This window comes from Streptopelia decaocto (genome assembly GCF_964273445.1).
Source record: "Streptopelia decaocto genome assembly, chromosome: 4".
Classification (NCBI taxonomy): domain Eukaryota; kingdom Metazoa; phylum Chordata; class Aves; order Columbiformes; family Columbidae; genus Streptopelia; species Streptopelia decaocto.
The window spans coordinates 25,423,086-25,449,853 of NC_138658.1; the positions used below are offsets into that span (position 1 = coordinate 25,423,086).

Here is a 26,768-nt window from a genome sequence, read left to right on the forward strand (position 1 = left end):
CCAATAATAATTGTGCACAGACAACTTACTTCATCGCCACTGGCTATTCTTTGTGCCAGCTCCTTTAGGTTCCTCATCATTCTTTCATCTCGGAAATCATAAGGAAATGTCTCTGTCCATTCAGTCAACAACTGTAGAACTTTGGGTGCTATTTTTCGTATCCGGTTCTATTTGAAAATGGTAAGGAGGAACATTATATGTAACAGAAATACAGCACATACCTAACCCCATAAAAAAATAATTCCCCTCTGTAGCGTACTGTGGAGCAGAAGGGTATGAAGGTCAGTTAAATTTTTAAGCTTAATTTAATTAAGCATTGGATTACAGGCCAGAGCCGATACCCAATGAAGCCAATGAAAAGACTCTCATTGTCTTAACTGACCTGTACATTAAGCCCCGGGTAGGTGGAAAATGTTAGAATAATATCTATGCTTTCCCCTCAGTATCAGGAGCATCTCAGTGCAAGACATTTGTTAGTGTTTCCATAACTTGTGGCTAACTATCAACAATGAAAGCGATAAGCTCCAGTTCTGCTAAGACTTAAGCACGCACTTTACCTTATAGGGAGAAAACTTAAATTATTCAAGTCTCTTAATTGAATTTGTGTTATGAGGCAGAGGTTCTATCCAAATATCCACATCCTGCTCCCTTTCAACTCCAGACATGACACACAAACACTCATTCCCATGCAAAGGGGCCAGCAATCTAAGCCACTCCACAAAGACTGAAGCAAGACTGTAGCTTAAGCAAGCAAGACAGGTCAGTCTAATTCACATTCATGAGTTTAATTCATTATTACATCTTTTCAACATTTTGGCATTATATAGCAAGACGTCTGGAACCCTGAAACAAAAGTAACCAGTGCAGGATACATCCCAAATAGCAAGGACTTTTATTTCTGGCCCATGTACTGGTAAAACAGTGCAGGAGCAGCACCTGTCTTCAGGGAGGACAGGCTGAGCAGTGTGGAAATTTCCAATTGTTGTTGTTTGTATCAAGTTTTCATTCTGTTTAATCCTATCGAGGGCTCTCTTGAACAGCGATATTTTGACGTGGGCAGGGTAGAGACATTTGACTGGAACTAGCAGGAGTCCCTGAGGGTGAGGGATCTTACCTTGTCCAGGCCAGGCTCAGCTAGTCTCTGCTGCTCAGTACAGAGATGGCAGACTTTGGCCATGACCTCATATGGATGCATAAACAGACGTGAACTGAGAAGGAAAGTGAAGATGTATGTCCTCTGCAAAAAAGAGGAAGACAGAAAAAGGAATAAATCACCACCAGTTTTATATTTTCTCAAAACGTACTCCTGACAAATCATTTCCTAATACTTTACTATCTGCAGCAGAGAATTGTGCATGTGGCTGTGCCAAGAGCTATTAGTGCAGCACCAAGCATTGGATTTAACACTTGTCGTTGCTCCAGAACCAGCTTTATAAATACATGCTTAAGCCAAGTTATGCAAGATTAAACCAAAACAAGGCAGGGCTAGTTTAGGTCTCCTATTGTACACAGCATTATTACAAGATCAGACAAGGGTGCATTTAATCCATCAAACGGCAAGCCACACTAGGTATTTACTTTATAAATGAGTCACCAGGGTTGCGCACCTCACAACAGGAATAATAAAGAACTAGACTTCTAAGGTCAGGTGAGTTACTGCAAGCTGCATTCATATGAAGCACATGTTTGTATTGTTGCTGAACAGGTACTTGAACCCCTTTCCTTAGCAATTCGATGTGACACACTCTGCTTTTGCTGCAGATGTGGAAGTTTCCATTTAGGAGATGCATCAGGCCTAGACATACAGCTAGCTGGGTGTATAGACTTACGTCAGGATAGTAATCTACGTTGGGTACCAAGTGCTGGATCAGAGCTTCCAGAGACCCCGACAGGAGGTTGTTGTCATGGTAATAGAGCCCTCCACAGTCATCCTCTTTTGTCTGATATAGGTTCCTGTTGTAGCCACTGCTGTCAAACATAGCTGCAAAGGGAGGTGTCTGGGGCATCCTTTCCTGAGGAGACACACAAAAGAGAGATGTCACAATTACAGAAGATGCAATGTAAAAGGCTTTAAGAAACCCCAAATACTGTTAGTTTCTCTTAGTATTGCTTGTGAAAGTGGAGGAAAGCGCATAGGTTAATTTTACAGAATAAAAATGAATAACTCATTCTGAAGTTAAAAGAGGAGGCTCCTTATTTTGCTTAAATTTTCCATATATCATGATTTGAACTCATTGCGAGATGGATATTCAAAATATCCACTCCACTCCTCACATTACCAGTAGTTAAGTACCTATATTCTAGGGACTTGGAATAAATTAACATATTTGACCAATTGGTCAATCTCAAGAGACAGTCCTGCACTAGGAGAAAAAACAAGCATCACACCCTGGATGGCTTGCCTTTGCAGATTTTTTTTAAAAGGTCCAACATGGGCTCTCATCACTGCCTGTCCATCACAATTGCCAGGTGCTTCTTCCATATCTTGCTGCGTCTTCATTAAATTACAGGTAAGAGATCCAGGTTAAGAGTTAGGAGAAGTGTATGAGAATCCCAACAGGTTTGGGGAACTCAGAATTTCTGTAAAGCTGACACGGCCCCAGCCAGTGCAGAGGGAGAGAAGGTAAAGCCCTGAAGAAGTTACGTGTGAGGACAGTCTCCTTGTGTGACACGACAGCCATGTAACTGCAATCAAAAGCTCCCACTCTCAATTGCACTCTGGTAAATGAGCACTGTGTTTTTCCAATAACACTGTGACAGGTGTGACCCAGGCTAAAGCCTGACACTTGAGTGCATCTGTCTCCACCTACTCTCTCTGAGCGGCTCCACAGAATTTTGAAAAAACACTCCTGCATATAGTTGCTTAGTAATGTTGTCCAAGTTCACCAATGATGCGAACAGATTTGGAGAGCTGTTAAACTCTCTCTCTCCAAATTCTGTGACAATGAGAAAAATCCCAACCCTGTGTTTTCCAGCTTCAGATTTTCTTAATCCTTAAGGAAAAATAAAGCCTTTACTCATCAGTCAGCATCTCAGTGCCTGTGGAATAAAAGTGTCTTACTGAGGAAAAGATCAGTCAGTGCTGCAGGCTGTTCAATCATCCAGAGTAGTGGGTGGGCGGCAAAGAGGCTATGACCACCCAAGAGCCCTTTTGGTGATGCAGTATGTGAAACGGCCAAAAGATAAAATCTCTCTGATTACTTGAGACTTGCGTTTTATCCTCCTTCCCTCACCTCCCCACTCCCTTCCCTTCTGGGAGTAGCAGGTCTTGTCAGTTTAAGGAACCTGGGGTTTATAGCTTTGATTGCAAGCTATGTTTGTGTCCAGTTTTAACCACAAATATATGCTGGCTTTTACTCTACCACAGCAGTTACTGGGCAGTGAGTGCTAATGGACCAGCTGCATCTAGGGAGCAGACAGATCAAATGCAAAAAGGTATGATGTGCTGCTTCCAATCCTTCCCATAACTGGGAGGTAAGGGAGATCAAATAGAGAATATCCACAGGCTGCCACGCTTGTGTGTTGACAGAGCATGTGTGTGCGCCTGGGAAAAGCATTAATGCCTCTGAGCCATCATTGTAAGTGCAGATGCTGCTGCTTTTCATTCCATTGTATCAAATCCTATTTGGGAAAAGGCTCTTTTAAAGCCACAGACCTCAGTGAACACCAGCCTGTGAAGGCACTCCATTTTGAGAGCAACCAGTGATGTGACAGCCTGGAGATAAGTAGCACGCTGCCATCTGTGTGCACCACTGCTCACAAGAAAGCACTTTTCAGAGTGAGCTCAGCAGAGATGAGAAGCTATTAGATTATTAACTAGATTCCTGGGGACCTGAGGCACCACACAGACAGACACAGGCTCACTGCTGCTGGCAGTGTGTCTGGACAATGGAGGCATTCAAACCAGCACAAGACCAAGGGATTCAGTAAGTACACAGTAAGAGAAAGCCAAACTTGGTTGCAAAGACAGAGAGGGATGGTGAAGAAAGCCTCCTGGCCTACATGACCTGTGCTAATCCCGCCTACGCGACATGCCAAAAGATATCTGCATCAAAATGGGAAAGAGTGAGGAGTCTCTATGCCTGAAAAGTAACGTTAGTCACTCTGTGCAGCTGTTCAGCCAGCAATTCAATTCCATCCAGCCCAATGAATTGGCAGAAGCACAAAGTAAATACACGTGCCGCAGCATAAGAGCACAAAGTGCAGGACTGAACAAAACAAGGTTCCCATACAAGAGGGTTCAAATCACCAGGCAGGTGAGGCACCATCCAGCCCTGGTCTCACTCTGCAATGATAATACATTCTGATGCATAAAGACTCTTGGTCTTTCACACTCTTTGTGAGGCTAGCAAAGCTTAAGAAATAAAATATTACCAAGGAGCTGACAAGAACCTTCTGCAGTATTTCGTAGATTTTCATACTGTGTAAAGCTCACCATGTTTTAATCAGAAACCACAGAGTTGAATGAATCCAAAATATTCTGCAGTCCACTGGCATTGAAAGATGTCTTGTTTGCCCCAGAATTCAGAAGTCTTTTCAGCTACTGTAGCAAAGTTTATTTAACAAAATGCAAGTGGTAGTGGACCGTTTGTAAACACCAAATATTTGTAGCCCTGTGGCTCCAAGGCAATACTCTGCAGGGAAGCGAGAAACGTTAGTTTGTGTCTGCAAAACCTGACATCGATATTGGCAACATAAAAATCCACAGAAAGTAGCTGGTCACAGTCCAGATCTCTTATTAAGCAAAACAATGCAATTTAGGGTGAGACTGGAATCTGCAGAGGTTTCAGCCAGCCTAGCCAGCAATTACTTGTGATTTCATAAAACCCTCACCACCTAAAGCAGTCAGGCAGTATCCCATTTCATTGGCGATACAGCATTTTGGAAAAACCTCTGCTCCTACCATACCACTAACTTCTGCTATGACAGGAACAGAAAGAGGGATGAATCACAGAAGGGTTTTTCTCCAATTTACCTTACACATCCACACTATAGCCTACTGCCCATTAAAAATACAAGGTTTTTAAGAAGGTCAGGAGGCAGTGCTTAAATTCTAATAACTAACTCCCAAAGGGAATGAGACCTTTTTGAAGCTTGCAGTCCCCAGAACAACAATTACTTCCAGGATTACGTGTATCTTTTGTCAGACAAAACTAAATTTGAGATGCACAGAGCCTCCTAGTGCCTTCTCAAGAGAAAGGAAAAAAGTCATCAGGATATTGAAACTGATTCAGAACAAGAAAAAAAAAAATAATCAAAAATGCCTGGCCCCGAGAGGTACACATTGGCTCACTTGTTTGCTGTCTGTTTCTGGAAGCTACTTGATAGAGACGGTTCTGTTCTGCTTCAATGACACATCAAGTTGTAGTAGGTAAGAGATGTTCTGTATGTTCCATGTTTGGACACAGAGGATTTCATTTGTAAGTGAACAAGACACAGGACATGTTCTCCACATGATGAAAAGGGATGATATCAAAGTGTGACAGAGCACGGCCAACAGGATGATTCATACAACACGTGTTTTTCCTGCAGGGCTCCTTTATTACCTTGACTCTTCTGTTGCATTTTTATACGGAGGTGGAGACACAAAGCAGCATGCTTAGTTCTAATTAGCTCAGGAACCAAATACACAACACCAAAGCCTGCCTTCAGAAGAACTTGAGTAGAATTGAAATCTGGTCACATGGCAGAATCTGGTACACAAAGCCTTGGCATATAGAGGAGAGGCATCTTGGAACATAAAAATATTGATAAACCACAGCACTACAACATCTCACAAACACAAATTAGAAAAAAAAGACAGGAAAGATGACTCCAGTGAGTAACATCCTGAGAGTTCAAACTGGAACTTTTTAACTGGACTTTGGAAACATTTGGCTATTGTTAACAGAGAAAACATTTTTCTCTTTTCTTTCTTAAGAAGGAAAAGAGAGGGTTGGTTTTTTTTTTGTTAGAGATTCAACTTGAAGGAAAGCGCAATGAAATAATTCCTGGCTCCACCAGTGATGTTCTCCTATGACAGAGAGAAGTTGGTAACTCTCTGCATTGTGGAAAGAGGAATAAAACTTTTTTTTTTTTCTGCATTTAGCATCACTATGGAAAATGTAAGATCTTAGGCATTAGGGTCCAAATTCTGACTTTGAGTAGCCTCTGACAAGAAAGAAGTCTCAACTTTCCCTGTAACAGTTGTGTAAATAGAAAGACAGAGACAAAGATGATGTGCTCAAAATGCCACCTGCCACTCCTGCAGGAGCTCCAGTTTGGCAAAACTAAAGGAATCAGAAATAGCTTCCAGGCTGCAAAGTGCTTTTCCAAACCACCATGTTCAGCAACAGAAAAAAAAAAAAAAAGTTTTTACTCGCAACAGTGAAAGTTTGTGTTGGTTTGTTTTCATTTACATGAAAGAGCTCAGTCTGCAGGTCAGGTGTATAAAACAAAACCAGCAATATGGATGGCTCATGTCATTTACTGAAGCATCTGCTGAGAGGTTCAGTAGTAGCCATGGAAGTTGTCTTTAAAGCCACTGCGAAACATTTTCAGATCCTCTGTTATGTGCATTTCCCATATTACAACAGTGGAGCTCCCTCAATGGTGACTGAACTTAGGAGTCCCAAGGCGCACCTCCTCATGTAAGATGCAAACCTCAGCTGCGCAATTACATCCCCTCAGAGCTGTATTACCATACAGTCAGAAAACTCACATCACGTTTAGCAGGTGATTACCATTCCCCATCATTCTTAAGGAAGCTATTAAAAAAATCGAGGTATGGCAAAACAAAAAACTGCTGGGGTAAGGATTATGAATTGTAACAGCTTGCACCAAGCCGGGAAAGTCTGAGCAAGTCAGAATGAGCCTCAGCTTTAACATACAGAAAGGAAGTAATCCAGCAACATCCAGATTTATCTTAAGTGTTTCTGAAAAGTATGGAGCATTTAAGTCAATGATCCAGGCTACCCAGAACAAAAGCATACCAGACACAAAGGTCACCCATTGCATTCCATACAGCTGGATGTGCTTGCTTTGCTTACAAAGCATTTGGTTTTTTTGCACTGAAAGGTGAAGTGCAATTCTACAGCTCAAACTATTGAGAATGTAAGAAACCTGAAAAATTCCTAGATGGCTGTTTCATATGCTTTACTTGCAGAAACTAAGATTGTAGAACAGTCCTAGCTTAAGTTGCCTTGCTTCCGCTCTTCCACGATATGTCTTCAATCTGTCACATAATTCTGGCAGTGCGACTTCACCACCAACTTTAACTTACAGTTCCTTCCTAAAAATAGTTACAATTGTATCTTGTAAGAGGCAGAGTACAGAATGGTATTTCATACTCACATAGGACTAAAACTATCCATAGGTGATACTGCTGGACAGTAACATAACAGCAGAAATACATCTTGCACACAGCAGACACCAGAGAATTGCAGCCTCTAGTAGGGCAAGCAAAGACAGGTGTAACAAACCTGACTGAGCCTTGAGACACTTCTTAATTTTCACTGAAACAGCAGAGGATAAACAATTCTGTAAAGTTCTCAAAAAATTACCCAAGCAACAACAGGCTTCAAAGGAAAAAGGAAAAACCCAGCAGTAAGCAAAGAACAGACCAGGAACTGAATTTTAAAGAAAGGCTTTTTCCTCGTGATTGTGCAAAGGAACTCTTTCTTGGATCTATTAATAGATTCAGCTGATGAAGTGGGAAGGTCAGATGCAGCACTGCTGACTGATCACTCACATATGAGAACTTTGGCACAGTAATTAAGCAGATCCTGAATCACTCAAAACTAAAGTCCTTGGATACTGAACTGCAAAAGCATGATGGAAATGAATGCATTTGCATGTATGCTTGGGAGCTTTTAGGAGAAGTGCAGGGGGCTTAAGAATGCCTTGAATTTCTCAAAATCTGCAAGGATGGAAAAAGGAAAGAAAACAAACATGTTCCTTTTGATGCTGATGTGCTGTAAATCTGTGTCACCTGCCTAAGCCCCAAAAGCCAACCCCCCTGCTACCTTTTCCCTGTAGCAGGAAGAGCGACTTGAGCCTAGTGATGCTGAGGGTGGCTGCGCCACAGCAGCGCTGCAGAGCCAGACAGGCACAGGCAGGCTGATTACAGAGCGGTAAAAACAGTAAGAAAATTACCCAGGCCAAGGGAGGGGACAGGACTTATATTATTCCTAACCAAAACACATGAAGCAAATTGTCTGCATTGCTGGACACACAAAACCAGCAGCCTTGAAACACAAAACATGAAAAGAAGACCATGTGTACAACATATCAGCTTTCTTAACATACTTGCATCTTACCATGATCACAACACAGCTGAGATTTCTATCTGTAGGCTAAAACTGAGGCGGCCACAATTATTAAAAAGGACACCATATGAAGTGTGCTCCCTCACTGACTGATTGGTCTTTTAAAGTTCATTTGCAAGTTATTTTTTAACTTATGGACAATTTCTTCATCTCTATAATGTCCCTTGAATATTTTAATTAAATGTTTTGCCCAAAATAAGACTGTTCTCCCATAAGTGTTTTTTACCTTTTAAATCTCATTAGTAATCCCACATTGGAGTATAAAACATGAGCCATACAGGGCAAGTATTTATTATCAGTGAAATGATGGATCAGCACAGCAGTAATTATATGTCACAAGCCAGAGATTCCAAAAAAGTTCAGCCCATTGCATGCTCCATAGTGACTACTGTAAAAGCTCAAGTGATTTACAGAATGAATGAAATTGAAAAGGATGCTGTCATGGTTTAACCCAAGCTAGCAATACAACCATGATAGCCACTCACTCCCCCCCACCTCCCCCCCAACCCCAATAGGGGAGAGAATCAAAAGGGAAGGGAGAAACTTGGATTGAGATAAACACAGTTTAATAAAATAACAAAATACTAATACACTACTAGTAAATATACATGTAAAATAGAAATAAAAGATACTTAAGGCAATTCCTCATGAACACACTGAGCAGCCAGTCCCAAGAAACAGCACCCAGTCCCACAGCTGATCCAAGAGTGAGAAAAGGGAGAAAAAAAGGCAGAAAGGCTCAGAGGCCTCTGCAAAATGGCAAAACGCTGGACTAAACATCCCGCACCAAAAATACCCCCAGCTGCACCCCAGAGAGAGAGCAAGATAGCAGAAGAGCCAGTCCTCCTTATATCTGGAGCATTATGCTAACGGAAAGGAATACTCTCATTGATCAGTATGGATGTCAGTCAAGCTCTGCCCCATCCATGCCCCCTTCCTTGGTACCTCACACCTGTGGGCAGAGCACTCAAATGTCCTTGGCTCTCAGACCAGAGCAATTAAAAACATCAGCTCTGTGCTGGAGTGTTATCTCTTCTTCTCAAAATAAGTCCAAATAATGAGCGTGCTAGCTATGAAAAAGAACAGTTTCTAACTGCATGAAGAAAATTAACCCATTTTCAGTCAAACCAGAACAGATGCACAAAGGCCTTGGACCAGCCAAAGCATGCAACGAAATACCACCTGCCTTAAGCAACAGAGAATGCACGAAGCTACTCTTTCCTGCCAAAATTTATGAGCAGACAGCTGGACTGAGGGCAAGGAAGTTTTGATAAACAACCAATACTGGGATCATATTAAGGATCAACTTCTCCATCCCCCAGATTTATTTCCTTTAGAAAAATTCTTAAATGGACTGTTCTCCAAGCACTTTGTTTAACGCCAAACCAATGCACAAGCTGAGTAATGATCTCCTCAGTCCTAAGTGTTAAATTTCATTCAAAATCAAATACCATCAGGAAAGACAGACAGCAGACTGGCTGGCCAGCATGAAGGGTTAAGAAATCAGCTGGAACTGCTGAAGGCAAAATTCAGAGCTTTGAATTAAGAGTACAAGTATATTAAATGCAAAGAAAACATGCATGCTACTAAAGCCTTCTGCTTTTTCCACTTACTGAAGCAGGGTGGGGTTTTTAGAAGCACACAGCATTCCCTTAATGGCAACCAGTGAAGTACAGAAGAATTTTGCCATTTTTCTCTGAAACATGATGGTCATAAAAGACTGAAATCCTACCTCTCTATGCAGTCACCCGCAGACTGGCTCTGTCAGGGCTCCCATCCACCAGCAAGGTGCAAAGCTCTACAGACCCAAGCAGGTTCCCATCCCAGCCTCCAGTGCTACTGAGCAGAGAGCTGAGCTGCTGCTCATCAATCAGCTGATTAATTGGTGCAGTTTGCAGGCCAGAGTTTTAAGGCAAGCGAACAGTAGTGATGATTTACTTCCAAACATCACACTGTAAAGCTAGTGATTCAGCAGCTGACTCACAGTGGCTAAGCTGTCCAGGAACAGGGCGTGGGGTGGGGTGGACAGCAGGGACCTGCAATGTCACACATGCTATGCCATCCCCAGTAGTGAATCAGAGCCTTGACACTCTATCATTACATAGCACGCTTTGTGCCTCCTGCATGCTTCAAACTGAAAAAAAACAGAAAATTGATGTCGTCAACAGAGGCGGGTGCAGTTTCCCCTACACTATCATCAGAAAAGTATTACCGATTACAACGTGGTATTAGACTCCCACGAACCTTAGGGAATGTGATCCATTTTTTTTGTACCAGGAATGTCAGCTTCTGTAAACCTAACCCACCTCAGGTGACTGGGGCTAAAAGATAAACTTTTTCTACCTGCACCATCAGTATCTAAGCATAGGTCCAAGCTAGTTCACAGTGACAACCAGCTTCATCAAGAACTGTTCACACATGCGTCCAAAGCCAACAGAAAAAGCATCATTTCAGTGCTTAGACCTGGTGGCTGGGAGCTTCTTCTGACTCTGCTACAAGCTACTTATGTGGCTTTAGTCAAGTCACTCATTTTCTCATTACTGCATTCCTCTCCTTGAAAGTACAAAGAGGGACTAGTGTAGGGTTATTTTCTTTCATTAAGTTCCAAGATCTTTTTTCAAAAGGGGTACAGAAGGTGTATCACACTATATTAATACCAGAAGCACAGTACTAGCCTCAAGCATGAAGCTCTCTTGACATGGTTCCTTCTTCAACCTCATCAAAGCCAGACACCTTCCAAATCCAAAAGGTGTTGCTCTTTGCAGACATCCATGCTTGGTCTTTTGGTGAAAACTACAATATGCTGCAGAAGAAAGCAACATTTCCTTTTACAATCATAACAGACGGCTGAGTTATAATTTTTGACAGCAAGCTGTAATAGTGCTAAATAACAGTACTTAATTTCATTTAACTGGTTCTACCTAAAACCTCATCACCAAGGGTCTTTTTTCCATTTAGATAACAAAGAAAAAATGCTGGTTTAAGGCAAACAGTTCACATAATCTGTGTTTTTCCATTTACTAAGACCTTATGTTTCCACGAGCAGTACAGAGAACTACTGGCACATATGTACAGCAGGTTGAAAGCAGTATATTCAGAGTTTTTATAGCAGAAATACTTCCGTTAAAAACACATCAACAAAACAATACACCTTTCATTGTTCAGGTTGAAGATGAAAAGGATAGTCCCACTTGGCAGTTAAGCACACAAATACAGCTCTGTATCTGGATCAGTACTTGCCTGTCACCCATTTATACCTAGGCTGAATATCAGCCAGTGTTTTCCAGACAAGAGCTGGATCTGAGGTATGGGGGGGTTTATAAAATGGTTGGCTCCCATCAGTCTGACTGGCTCCTTGGGAAATCAAGGAGAAGAACAGTCTAGCCAAACTGACTGAAAAAGAGTTTTTTTCCTAGTCTAGGCAGGGCCATAGCAGAAATCTCCTTCACCCACATGCTGCATTAGCTGGTTTGTGTCAGCCTTTAAGAGCCGGCAGCAGTTCCTGTGCTTGACTGAAAGTTGACCCTTGGGCTCTGCAATTGTTGGTCAAAGCCTCCTTGCCTGGGAACAATTACACCTATTAACTCAACACACAGCAGGTATAGTATTGAGCAAATTCACGCCAGCTTGGGTTGTGAAAGGATTGTCATAAACGTGGGCTAATACTGTCTGAATCCCTGCAGGATGTTTAAGGGACGATCAAGTCGCAGCCCTGATGGACAGGTACTGTCAGGTCAGCATGGTGCTTTCATACAGAAAGCACCCAGCCTTGTATCAATGAGAGCTATTATCTCCCAAAGTATCCCACTCCCCAGTCTGACTCAAGCGTATTTAACCTCTTACTGCTGGTGTATCTGGATGTCTCTTTGTGCTGGCTGATGCAGACTCACAGCTTCTTCTGTCTAATGGCATGTGACCTGGTATTTCTGGCCCTATTTCCAGATGTGACAAAATGCTAGCAGAGTACCTGACCCACGGGAGGGGCAGGTGACCTGGGGAACATTTTACTTTGGGGAGAAGATGCATTTTAACAAATTAAAACTAAAATAGTCAGAATACATGGATCTGAGTCACATTTTGCTATTCCAGAGCCGCCTAGGAAGACTGAGCTGTATTGTTTCCATGAGCCTGCTCATTTTCTAATTAAAAATACAGGCATACTAAACACCATCTGTTCACATTCCTCACTGTAGTTAATTAGGTTTTTTAATACTACTTCTCACAGCAGCTATAACAGTTGAGAAATTAGAAATAGCTTTCAGCTAGAGGTAGAGTCTTTGCCTCCTGTTTGTAAATTATGTATTGTCCCTGCTCTGGCTGCAAAACGCACTCTGGAACTTTTGTTTGCAAGCTCATTATCTAACAAAGCATTTATTACATGATGCGGCTCCGTCCCACAAACCCACGCCAAGCAAAAGGCACTTGTCAGTGCTTGCAGAGTACACCTGTATACCTACTAATATTTGAGAAAAGATACTTGAGTAGAAGCAGTCACAAATTCTGGCCCCTTCATAGAAACACAGACATTCTATTCCAGCTGACAGCTTCTTCCTGTACAGCCCAACACCAGAAGAGCACTCAAATGACTGAAGGAAGACACGTTGACACAAAGGCAAAATCAGCTTGTAGTTTAGAAACACTGCATGAAGACACAAGGAAATAAATAATTTGTATCACCTCCATCTCTAGAAGTCAAGGGCTGTCTTCTGAAGACTATGCTTTAAATTAATTCTCCTATGACAGCTACCCTGCTCAGTGCTGGAGCTTTGACACTAATCTCTCAAAATGCACGAGAAGTATCACAGTTAATGGAAGGAGCTCTACAAACTGAGCAGGGACACAGCTGCAAAGAATTACACATCCACACCAAGGATGTGCAAGAGCAAAGTGAGCACCACAAACTCACCTTTTCCAAGGCATTTGACTGAGCACCCACCATGTTTTCTAAATGTAATGACACTTCCGCTAAAATCAGTAATAGCTGACTGCAACCTTGTATAGAACGAAAAGTTTTGAAACCCTCTGATTTAGATAGGAAATCTCTGAAGTGTGAAACATCCAATGCTTTTTACACTTCCTCTTTTTCCAGAGAACACCTAGAGCTTAGTATCAAGAAAAGCTTGCAGCCACAATGCATCCCTGTTGTCAGGAGCGTTCAGCATCTTTAGCAGCAAATATCACTTAACCTTTTTACAGATGACCATTTCAAAGGCACTTCAGAATACTAGTTCTGTGAAGTTTTAACCATTTAGCTTTGTAGCACTTTTCCATGGGTAACACCGATGCCTAAGTAGTCATGTTGTTCAAGGCAGCCAAGAAAGATCACACTCACACAATTCTGTCAGCTATAGTAGGTATCATAACACCAAACATTGACGATGATGTATTCACCCAAAGGAAAAAATCTCACTTCTTAACTAATCCAAGTTACAAATATAAATATCCATGTTTTCAGCTTTTTCAGTTCATGTTCCTCTACTGATGGGGCTCCAGTGTTGAAACTGTGCCTGTCACTTCCGACAGGTGTGACAGCAGCTCACTCTGCAGATCACAAACAGGGATGGTGACTCACTGCACTCCCCAACGACTGTTTAGGCAACTCATACAACTGAGGCACAGGTAACACCACTCTGTTGTGTCCCCAAAAACCTCAGCAGAAAGAAACTACGGAGAACATGGACCAAAGGGGATTCATTGTATCATACAAAAATAAGTATTTTAATCAGTGTGTAGTACCACTGGGAGCTTAACCTCTAATAAAGCACTACTTTTGTATCTCTTTTACAAAGAAGTAACAAAGCCTACAGTGGCTTGTTTCAGTCCTGCCCATTCAAGAGTGATATCAATACTGCTAATCCAAAATTAGAGCTGGGGCTTACCTATCAGGTCTCTCCAGCACAGCTCACTCATTAGCTGCTTGTCTTGAGCACACTTAGCATTAATTTTCTGCTGATTACCAGCTTCTCTCCAAGACATCTCACTTGGAAGCTGCAGGATAAGCCTGAGGGACCCATCCCTTAAACGCTGTTAGCTGCTTTCAAAATCAAGAGACAGACTAGATACCCGGTCCTGCCTGCTCAGGTCCCCATTTCCCACAGACATCGCATTATCTCAGCCCGCCATGACTATAATCTCACTGAAAGCAATTCCCCCAATACTTCTTGTTTAGACTGATAGCTGTCTGTCTGGGATACGTTCTTCCCCTTTGAGAGGAATCATGCCTCCTCTGCTCTATTCAGGGGAACTCCATCAAAAGAGTTCTCCTCATCCCTCACTGCTATATTTAGTTTTACACACAGGAAGAGAGGGAAGAACTGCTTCTTGTTAAGGCTGCCTTAGTTTACAGCCTGACCTAAACACAACACAGTAGACATATCCAACGAGCAACACTTTGAATTTGGGTCATTTAACTGCAGTTACTCTCCTTCTGCCCCTGAACTGCTCCCACTTCACTCAGCACAGGGGCCCCAAGTTTTATCACTGTCACAGGCAGCAGATGCCCAGCAAAAGAGAAGCCCATAAAGACACCTGGATGACACCAACTCACCTGTCCTGCCCACACACCCATTTTATGCAGCCCTACAACCACAATCCAACTAATTAGTGCCTTTTCATCCCTCCCATCCAAAAAAGCGGCTATTAGTTAAAACGATGGGCTATAGGGAAAAACAGAGAAAGCCTCTCTGAGCATTGTAGCCACAGAAAGATCATGCTATGCAGTTTTAGGACCCTGTTGCATCTTAACACAAGGAAAGAGACAGGGTGAAGGACCCAACCACCGCACGACCAAGTGGTTTTTCTTCTGAGTTGAAGTCTCTCTCTCTTCCTCAGTATGCTGACTCCCCCGAAACAAGCAGCTCTGGCTGTGCGGAACTGAGTAGCTCGTAAGGAAATAAACACCAGGAGGAAAGAGACCCTTTTGCCGGGACTAGCAAGAAGATGGATGGACGGACAGACGCACACTCCACCCTGCAGAACCCCCCGGACCGTACCTGGAAGTGGTCGCAGGCGGTCCCGGTCCCAGCCGCTGCTTTACTGCCCACAAGCACACATTGTCCCCAGCACGGCTCGGCTGCCCCGCACCGCCGTTCCCCGACCAGCCCTCCCCGAGCAGCAGGCAGGCAGCGGGCGGCGCCGCTCCCCGGACCCGCCCCCAGCCCGCCCCCGAGCAGCGGGCAGGGCGGCGGGCACGGCGTGTCTTCGGTGCAGAGCTTACGGAAGGGCTGTTGGAGAGGCCTGGCTAAACCCGTTTCGGGTGGCACCAGCGGGCAGATGTCGCAGGCGCTGGAACCAAACCCGGTGTCACCGGACCCGACTGAGGGGGCCCCAGAGCGGCTGCTGCCCAGCACCATGCCCCTGGCAGAGGGCATCAGCAAGTGCTTGGGGCAGGCAAGAACAGGCCCTGCATACACAATGCTTCCTCCAAGCAGTCTCCCAGCTGGTATTTTCAGTACAGGGGGATTTCCTGAGCCTGGTGGCGTTTGTCTGTTCAGTGACCCGCAGCAGATCTCTATTCCCAGTACTCATCCAGTTCCCCTTGCAGGCCATCCGTGTCCTTTGAAAAGGACTTGCATGGATCCACCATGACTCCTCAGACAGCCACCATCCTTCATTTCACTTGAACACAGCTTACTAGCTTTCATCTGATGTCCCCTTGCTCCTGCACAGAATGCCAGAACAAACACTTTGGTTTTACACACTCTCTCCATTTCTTGCACAGCATTCTCAGTCACTGCTTTTCCAAGCTGAAAAGCCCTGGTCTGCAGAGTCCTTCTAGGCACAGTGTCCAAATCTCTGAGGATCTGGTTGCCTTCCACAGACCTTTTGGCAGTACTTGGAAACCCTCTGAGATGACAGAAACAGAGCTGCACAGGCACAGTCTGAGGTGCAGCTGAACCTCATATTTAGGGAGCAGTACAACAACTTTTCCGGTTCTCCATCCCCTTGGAGCAGTTCCCGATATATGCTTGATTTTCTTTTTTTGACTGTGACTGTGACTGTGCACGGAGCAGGAGCCACCCATCAGAACACCCATGATCTTCTAAGTGGCAGCAGTCAGGTCAGAATCCATACTTTACATGCGAAGCTAGCTACATGCATCTGGTCTTACACTACTTGAAGAAAAACTGTCCCCGGATGTCAAATGTTTGCAGGACAGGTGCCTCTGTCTACTGTTTCTGCACACAAGCATAAAAAGAGCACATAAACCTGAGTTCCTTGAGGCAGGATGATTGTGGAGGCAGTCACAGAATCCTGCCTACCTTCATTTCCCTTTCTTTAAATTTAGTCTCTAGAAAAAAATACTTTAAAAATTATAGCTGGCAAGGTAATGAATAGTAAAGGGACCCTAGCACAATTAACTCCCTTCCTGGAACTGAGACTTAAAGCTGCATGTGATCTCACTGTGGATGCCAGAAATTTCTAGCAAGTCTTCCACTTCTGGGTTTACACAAAAGCCTACTCTATCTCTTTGCATAGTGTCACATATAACATGAAGTATAACAAAATTACATTGCAATGTTATTTCTAAAGGAAGACGACACAGGCCAAGTCAGAGGCCACAGCACTTATACAATGCATCCCAGTCCTTTTCCCACTTTGGTGACTAAGTCAGAGGATGGTGCTACATATCTTCCTCAGGCTCTGCTCTGTGACAGGTTTCCCAATGCAACTGTCTAGCTTTCTTGATTCCTGTTTACCCCCACAATTCTCTTCCTCAGACAACTCTTGTTGCCACATCTACAAGAAAACTACTAGAAAAGTATTTAAACTTCATCCAGGTAAAGGGATGCCCCTCTCAGATTTGAGGACAAACATATGTTTTACCCTCCTCTTCTGTATTTTTGATTAAAGCAGAAATATTTTACTGAAGTAATTCCAGGTATTGACACATTTATGCTGGTTGGTTTTGGTGCAAGTTGACTAGAGTGAAGGCAGCCTGTGGGCTCCCTGTCAGAGGGGACAAGCCCAGAGGAGCGATGGGTGGTGCAGCAAACGCGTGATTCAGCAGTGCTGTGCTGCTGCAAGACCGGCGAATGCTACAGCTCAGTGGGCTGCAGTCAAGTGCCGTGGTTAAGCAAGCGAGGTAATTTGTCTGCTGTGCTTGGCATTGCTCAGGCCTCATTTGCAGTAGTGCAAGCAGCTGTGAATAACTTGACGAGAACTGAGAGATGAAAAATTGTAAGGAGGTAAAAAGTACAGTTATGAGTCATTTCAAATGCAGAACATGCCCAGTCCGCATTGCTCAGATGCTTTATTTTTTCTTCCTGTTTTTGATATGGTAGTGCTCACAACAGCAACACAGATTAGGGAATTAAGCACAAACAAAAACTAGATGGGGGACAATTAAACCAATGAGACCAATTCTCACTAAATAAGTTCTGTGTCGGGATGTTCTCCTAAAATCCAGGCCTGGGTCCCACAGCTGGATCTGATGGCATGAAACCCAACATCTAGGCTGGGCTTTAACATGTGACTCTCCGTTATGACAGAAATACAGACTGTAGAATGCAGCTGCAAACCAGGCCTCTGCTTTGCCTGGGTATTTGAGCTGTGGAAAATTTAATCAAAAGCCCCATCTTATCTCCATCATTATTGCTATAAAACATATTTTTCACCTGAACATGAAAACTGAATTTGTTACTTCAAAACAAACTGGATTGTAGGAGAGATTTTTGTATCTAGTAGATATCGTAAATCTCCGGGCCCATAGATGCAAATAAATTACAGTTCCAGCTAATTGTAATCAGGCTCCTGGGCTTTCAGACTCACTCCAGGAAAGACAGGTTAAACCAGCAATGCCAATACCAACTGCTGAAGAAGCAGAAGTTTAACTCCCAACATTTCAATACTTACATGAAATGAAAAGATATTTATAAAACAGATTTCTGTTTAGTTTTTTTTGGTGACTACTATCTGTGCCAATAAGCTTCAAATCAACATATTCATACTATCCAATGTTTCTCCAATAAATAAAAATTATAAGCTAAAAAGAATGGTGAGGGAAAAAAGGATATTTAATGGCATCAGATGACTTGAGGAAATAAAGCTTAAAAAAAAAAATCACCAAGCCTAGGAGTACTAAGTGTTGTTAACTCTGTGCAACTTCTGTTGTGGACTAGAAATTTTTTGCGGACTAACTTTCATTACATGGCTGAAAAATCTATCTGCTGATAAAGCAATGTACTCTCTGCCTGTTTCAAATTTTCGACTGTTTTTGTCTTACCCATGAAGAAATTGTTTGACATTAAAGAGAAGTCTATAGATACAGTGGAAAATTCTTAATTTCAGTTCAAAAGAAAATCACCTGCAACTCTACACAAGAAAACAACTTAGTTCTGATGTAGCTGCAAAACCAGAGTAAGCTTTAGACTCTAGCTTGGCAGGGCTGGTAATATCACTAGCCTTCTCCTCTCCTTCTAATAGCAAACCTCTTGGCTTTTGTCCTTCCAGTTCCCTAACCATTCATACCCCTGTTTGCCTCACTATGCTGTGGGCAATTCTAGCACTAAGAATATACATCTAGCATGTAGGACCTCAGGACTTTTCACTCAATATAAGCCCATTTCACATGTTTACTACTGCTGGTCTTCTTTAACATAGATCTTCCTACATTAGAAAATAATTACTGATCCTAAGCCATTCATGAAGAATAACCTAGTAATTTACATTTCAGGTGAGTATATGTAGAGAGCTGAAGCTTCATTTTCATTAATTACTATACATCTGCATTTTGGGTTTATCCTGATCCCACTCAGTGTTGCTTATGCTACGTTCTCCAGCCAAATACTCATTATTTCCAAGTGATAAAACAGAAACCACTTTCCTCAGTTCACACAATAATTTTTTTACTGGTTAGATCATGCAAGCACAGTCTGTAAAACAGTTAAATGATATTAAATTTTAAGCATAAAGAGAGAACATTCTCTCTGGTTTCAGCAAGTAACTGGATAGTTCTCTGTCAGAGCAATACAAAATAATCAGCTAAACTAGCTGCTCACCACCTCCTGTAGCTCTAAATGATCATCAAAGAAGAACAATTAAGAGAAAACATCTAAGACCCATTCTTTTTTTCATTTTAATATTTGCTGCTGTGCAAATACATCAACTCTTACCCTGTAGTTTGTAGCACTTCCTCGCAGAAGGACATCAGGTTTCATTTAAGCCCTATATTTATTCATTTTGAACTTGAACTAGGATCATATTAAAAACAGATTACAAATCACGTAAGAGCTATTAGCGCTTGCCAAAACTAACCTGTGGTTTTAAATAAGAGGAAAGTCAAAGTAAATGAAAAGTAGCATTTAACTCACTGTGGAGGAGTCATATTACATGAAAAGTGCACAACATATTTGGCATTTCAAAAAGTACTCAGCACAATCCAATACACAGAGAATACTCTTGATAAAAATGGATAAAAGGGAAAGATTTCGAGTTTGAAGTCAAGTGCCTGAAATTCAAAAGTAAGCACTAGTCTGCCAATATTAGCACACATTTAAACATGCACAAAACTGCTGAAATCATTGAGACACCTGCATGGGTAGAAGTGTTTGCAGAACCAGATACCAAAACTCTTAATCACATTGAGTTTTCAAAAAATTGCTTGAAATTCAGTTCACACCATAACATTTAGATTAGAGGCATCAGTCTAGCAGAGCATTTAAACCTTGTCTTGGCTTCAGGTTTGAAATAAAGCATATACACTTCAGTGATCTGACAAAGCCTTGGACAGGAACTTGAAAACTGAAAGAATATGCTGCTCCTTGTAATTTACCTTTAACATTTCTGTGCAAGAACTGCCCGAATTCAGACAAGCTCTTAATTTCTGAAAGCTCTCTGCCCTACAAGCACATATGAGAATTTATCAGCATAATTCTTACAAATCTTCTCACAACTGACATCATCAATTCCAGGCTTCAGGGGTTGAGCTGGGCTTGCAATGAAGTGACTCCCCCCTTCAGCAGAGCTGAGAAGATGGAGAGAGTCTTCTATATTCTCAGTACCCTCCATGTTAACACCAAGACAGCTTGAAAAGGAGGGGAAAAAATGGCAAAAATGTGGAAGGATCAAATACTACACACACTGGGGAGAAACAAGATGGGATACGGAAATTGAGTATTGGGATAATATAGTTAGGGAAGAATCTTACAGAAAAAAATAAATCTGCAGGAGGCATCTTTCAAATGGAGCTGTCTCTAATGGAGCTCAATGCCATTTGCAAAGGAGATAAGCACTGCCCAGATAAGCAAAGCAAAGTAGAAAAGTATCAAATCCTCTGTTATCTGGCAAGCCAGCCAGAGGAACATGCGACTCCTGAATCCCCCTCCACAAATCAGTGCTTCGGAGAGTGTGCTCTGAGGGAAGGACCAAGCCATTCAGTCATTCAACAAGCCTGAGCTTGACACTTCTGTCCCTTAAGTAGGTGATAATCAACATATAAAAATGGAGATCAAATCTTTAAAGCCATTCACATTTGAGAATGGCAAGACTAAGTACTGACCTAGCTGGGGAACAGAATGGAAAGACCAGACATCCTTGAAGAGTGTTATTTTCTCTCCTAAATGACATAGGAAGCCTATCTGAAGCATTGCTCCTGTGTCCTGAGGCTGTCCCTTTGTAAGGCACCACACAGTCCTGCTTTCATTCCTGGGAAGCTTCTGTGTGAGGCAAGCAGTGAACATGAAAATACCACTGGCTTGTCACTATGTCAATCTGAGGAGGACAACCAGCTTCACTCTTTCTTCCCATCTAACTGTGGATTATCTCAACCTTTCCACAAGTCTGGCCAGTGTGAGAGTGAGGTATCTGTAAGTTACTGAGCCAGATAAGCCTGAAATTATGCTAGAAAAGCATCTTCAAGCTCTCAAGTACAAGCAGTAACTCTTTTATTTAGGACAGTTTATATGCCACTTCATACCCAAGAGTCTTACTGAATCCTTCAATGTTAATGCAGTGTGGGAACCACTAGCCACAATAAAAAGTGTCAGGATTTGGCCTACCTTAAAAATGTATTTGTACAAGGAGAAAACAGCTCCTCTCTGTCTCCTTTCGAGGGAGCACAATTTTGCCAGTACTATTGGGGTACATTACAAGTTCAAACCCACCAAAACATGTGCAGCTCAGTGCATGCTGTTTCATTAGTTCCTGATGTCCCTTACAAGCTGAGCTGGAAGATACATAAAGTGGCTAAAGTTCATCCCAACTCAGTATGGTTTAATCCAAATTTCCTCTCTAGGAGAAGCTGTTGACTCACTGCAATCACTTGCATTATTAATGGCCTCTATTTAACTGTCCCCAATTGAATAAACTATCCAGAGTGAAATAATTAAGTTTCCTGTTTATTTACATAAAACTTCACTGAAGTATCTTAACTAATCAATCTTTCTACCTACCTGCAAATTTGAAAAATATTCCACCTTGTCTTAAAGACAAAGAAACTGAGGCATTTTCAAAGGCAGATGATGTAGCATATGAACATCTAACACCAAGAACAGAACCGAATCCCGATCACCACGTCCTTGGGGGCTTGGGAGGTCAGAACCCTGGGGACTGGGACAGACAACTAACCACAGACCAGACCACCCAGAGGAAGTAATATACCTTACAAAATTACTGTGTTTTTAAACTATGGGTAAAAGCTGTCATTTAGGACCTGTCTGATGGTATACATGTGATGTATGAATACAGGAGAACCAGGAGTACTGATGACTGTAAGCTGGCTTCTACTCCTGGTGGATAACTGCAAATGCTACATGCTTTAGGCTTTTAGAGCCCCAAACCTCTCCTTTAGTAGCATTATTCCAAAGCCAGATGTTGCAATCTTTATTTCTGTTTAGTTATCGATTTACATTGTCTATTGCTGGAGGCTTCTCCCTTGCCCAAGACAAGGAAACCTTTACAACTTCTCCTCCTCCCCACTCCTTTCTTCTTTCAGCCTGACATCCTCTCAAGTGCTACCTGACAGACTGCAGCAATCACCCTCTGAATGGTAAGTAATTTCCTTATTGACAGCCTCCTATTTACCCTGACATCTGCCAGCACTCCCTGACACTTGAATAAGCATTAAGACATTAACAGTCTGGCACAGGTTTAAGGGTTTGAATAATAATGTTCTGTGGACTCACTACACTCGCACAGGCAGAAAAAAAAAAACCTTGTGCACTAAACTTTGCCATCCCTAGGGCTGGGAAAGGCTGCTGGAGAAGTGACTGCAGCGACAGATCACCTACACAGATCAACTCCCGCTTTTTGCTGTTTCAGACAACGAGGCCTGCTCCGGGGCTAGTGAAGCTTTGAACGTCTTTCCATGTACCACAATACAACTGGGATCTGCGCTATGAGAAACAGACTCACTGGTTTGGAAAATAACAGGAAAAAGCAAACAGAAACAACGGAAATCTTTGAGGGGGAAAACAACAGCCTCAAATTACAACAAATAAACCAAACCTTCCCAAAGCCAAAACCAATTCTTCCTCTGAATTTTGTAATGTTCATAAACCCTCCCTGAACTGCTGAACTGGAGAGCTTTGAACTGCCTTTGGTCTTGTACTGCAAGTACCATGAGGACAACATAGTGTCCATTTTAATGGATTATCAAAATGAGAAAATGATCCTACCATGTTTGCTTGAACTTTATACAAGCACTTTGTTTATTTCTCTTGTGCGCGTGCTCAGCATGTAGCCAGTCTGGGACTCTGGTGCAGTGATCTATTAGCTTGAGAGACATTCTCTTCTGTCACTTCCAGCCTTACCAACCATGTCAGGCTATGTCATGGAGGAAATTAATCCTTTTAATCTGCAGCAGTGATGGTTCTTAGACAAACCTCAAAGCACTGGTTGTAGTAAGAAGCTTCTGTACCAGATGACTTGCAGAAAACCTGGTCTGCCTCCCAGATGTTTAATAAACTTGACAGTGCCCTCTCAAAGTCTTTGGCTAGAGTTCAGTCATCTCGGCCCACAATCAGCACACAAAAGATTCAAAGACTTTACAAACCGCAACTTTTGTTTTCAAGTATGGATAAAATATGAACACACATTTCTCTCTGCTTGCTATTTTGTGAAGGGAGCTGGTTTATTTTCCACCATTATGTGCTGCAAAATAGGCTTACAGAATAGTTCAACAGAAAAGACAAGAAAAATTAAAAGATGGCCTGAAAGCTAAGGAAATAATGTCTATAGTACTTAGTGTTAGTTCAGTTGCAGGTCATTGAGGAAAAAAATGAAGGTGTTATAGTTTGACAGCCTATGAGAAAGGAATTTGATGGATGACCTCTGTCAAGCTAAAGGGAATGGGTCCACTTTTTCCAGACTCTCACCACAGCATCCGGCAGCTGCATGGGGAATGGCTTTCCCATTCTGCAAGTATTTGTAAGATTTCAAAAATCCCTGCTCAAACAGAACACAGATTTGAAATCACACCTAAAAAAATGCATGTTCATTAACCAACAATCCCAGACATTTCAGACTGCAAATTTTACATAGTTTTTAAAAGCCAAAATTTCAAATTCAAAATTTTATATTATTTAAAACCTTAAAAAATTAACCAACATGGGAAAACAAAGGTTGGCTTAAAAAGAAAACTACAGTTCTTACATTCAGAAATAACTAAGTAGAATATTTGAAAAATTTCAAATCTTCTTCAATTCTTCTCCCTGGAAGAAGGTTATCAGATTGTTTTTGCAAAAAATACCCTTTTCCCTAACAGTTTTGGGGTTTACAAACTTATCTGGTCAAGAGGGGGGAAAAATGTGTCACTGGAAAATTTCCTACTCTCTCCACTTAATTGAAAGGTTGCCTGCTGTGTCCCCAGCTGTCCCCTTCCAGCTTGTGGTGGAGAATAAAAAACACAGAATAAAACCTTCCTGGGGCCCTCCCCCCTGCACACACACACATATAACAGAGCACAACTACTGCACATAAAACAAGAAAAATACCTGGCACTCAGCCTTCAACCCCTATTTTAGTATCTCTCCAGGCTGCTTGGAACAGCAGCTCGTGAGCTCATAGACTGCAGGAGGTACTGGCCACCAGGCAGGATACACAAGGCAGAAAACACAACTAAGCAAAACAAAACCTTCCCCAGCTACAGGTAGAAGCCCTGGCTATATATCTGTCTCTTTTGATAGGTACCTCGCCCTGCAAAACCTGCTAAGACTTTTCCTTCCTAAAAAAAAAACCATGGTGGGGTAGACGGTAGAAACTGTTACCATTGATGGTTTTTCTGCTGTTACTCTGTGTAACTGCAAAGACTTGCCATTGCGTCAAGAGTTTTGATGGACAAAAAATCAACACATATGTGTCTCAAAATAAACAAGGCAGGCTCAGTAGCTTATATGGGCACCATTTGACTCTTCAGTGTTTCATTCTATTAAGCAATTAAACTGAAAATTGTTTAAATGATACTTCATGCAACAGAAATGGCTTCAAAACAGCCATTCTTGAAATAGAATAAATAGTGCAAGGTTCAATTCTTGTCTAAATATGGGTTTAGCGTGCATGTTGTTACACCCATGATAGGCTACAACTCTCGTCTGCTGTGTCAGTGCACTGCCCTTCAATGGCAGTTTGCTTTTCCCCCTCTCATAGTATAATAGAAAAGAAAGGCACCCTACCAGAAACCAAGATTCAGATTCTGCAAACTGTTATGCACACACTCAGCGTTAAGAGGAGCTGACCCGAGAGAGAGTCTCATTAAATATTTACACAGTCCTTCAGACAAAGCACATGAAGAGCACAGGTATATAGGAGGCAGGCTGAAAGAGAGGACATTTACACTAAAGAGTGCAATTTCTTCCTCAGATTTACAATAGCATTTAAGTATTATTACTTTATTGTTGTCATCCACTTATCACAGCTGTACTAGTTTATCAGAGCATAGTCTCAGACAAGATGTTTCTCATTACCTCCACGCAATCAGGAGGAATTTATCAAAAGACCTTTTTTTTTTTTAAAAAAAAAAGAGGCTTTCAATCTAATTTAAAAAAAAAAAAAAAAACACACAACACAACAACAACCCTGCCTTTTTCTATACGTACAGTGTCAGAATTTAGAAATACCACAGTAGCTAAATGCAGAAGTTATTATCACAGGATCTGAAACCAGGTCTCTGGAAATCAGCTGTGTCACAATTTGCAGTCTTCTGGGTTATTGGGATAATACTGTACTAAGGCTTCACATTTCAAGGAAAGCCAGAATTATCCTGTCATTTTTCAGCAATTCAGTTCAATTTGCCAGCTCTAAAGATTTTATCAGAAATGTTACAGCATGAAAATATTTGTTTTCCTACAATGAAATTTTATAAAGCAAAAAACTCTAAGGTTTTCTTCGTTTGGTTTTACCTAAGTTTCATGGCTATAGGAAGAAGCACGTATAGATGACTCAAATGTATTTTTAAGGCTCAAAAAGGCACGTAAAAATAACCTTATTTTTACATCAAGTTATTTCAGCTCATCTGTCAATTGTTTGGGAAAAAGAAGAGGCAGAGGGGGAGGTTGTAGGTGTTATCCAAAATAGCTTTGTACCTCTCACCATCTATGTAGGCCTTGTTTTAGGAACAGGAAAGTGCAGCTAGCAGAACACATCTACTGTTTTTTTTTGTGGACCATATGGGGAAAAGATTTTGTGATTTATTTTTTTTAAAGTGATTTCTATTTCACATTTCAAAGTAAATTAAATATTTTCATGAAATAATTTCCATTTGCTTCCAGCTAGAGAATTTCAATACAACATTGATTTTCACCCATTAGTCAAACAGTCAAGTATATATCAGCATAGCTCTCTCTGTTGCTGAAGAATGAACGTGAATTACTGCATCAAGAGCCTGGCCTGTACCTTCCTTTTTGCAAAGGGGAGAATTTCCCTAAATTCAGATTAAGAGATAAGGAATTAAGAAATAAGTACAGATTACTGAGAATAATCTATGTAAGAGAGTCCTCCATCCTGCAAAATTAATAACCATTCCTTGAGGAGAGGATTAATTTAACAGTAGGCTTAGATGCAATTCACAATGCCAAACGAGCAGGTGGCATTCTACATAGTCATGCAGAAGTTTCTGCCTGTCTTGGCAAACACAAATGGTTGATGTGATCAAAGCCAAAAGGGGTTTTGCTTTTGCTCAACAGTCAACACTGGCTCCCATTTCCAAGGTCCCCTCTGTCTGCATACAGGCAAGGACATACAGCCATTGTTTTGTGTTACCTGCTTACACAGAGTAGAGGTTATCCTTAAAAGTATTTTAAGGCAGCACAAAGCTCTAAGAAGGTTCCCACTTCTTAAGAAATGCCCTCAAATATTACGCTTTGGAAAAGGGAAGGAGGGAAAGCATTTGGAAATACAAGGGTAGACTGGGTAAAAAATAAGTCCAACCACAAAAGCAACAACAAAACTCCAGGCTGCAGAAGAAAATTAAGGAGGATTGCAGTTCCTATGAGGAAATAATTATGTAGAGTTTTCACTAAACCATTT

At 41.8% G+C, this 26,768-nt stretch overlaps 1 protein-coding gene across 3 annotated transcripts in view; it reads right to left on the reverse strand.

Moving 5' to 3' along the window:
• The window catches only part of RASGEF1B (RasGEF domain family member 1B), a 137,907-nt gene that overhangs the window by 15,578 nt on the left and 95,561 nt on the right, over nt 1-26,768 (reverse strand). The window contains exons 1-4 of one of the 3 annotated variants that reach the window (XM_082050857.1): nt 15,299-15,428; nt 1,830-2,012; nt 1,115-1,237; nt 30-167 (exon numbers count right to left, since the gene is read on the reverse strand). In XM_082050857.1, the coding sequence (XP_081906983.1) occupies nt 30-167; nt 1,115-1,237; nt 1,830-2,006 (438 nt within the window). In that variant the 5' untranslated portion in view covers nt 2,007-2,012; nt 15,299-15,428. Of the gene's footprint in view, nt 1-29; nt 168-1,114; nt 1,238-1,829; nt 2,013-10,038; nt 10,393-15,298; nt 15,429-26,768 lie in introns of those variants that run through there. The other 2 variants (XM_082050858.1, XM_082050856.1) reach the window with 2 other exon arrangements.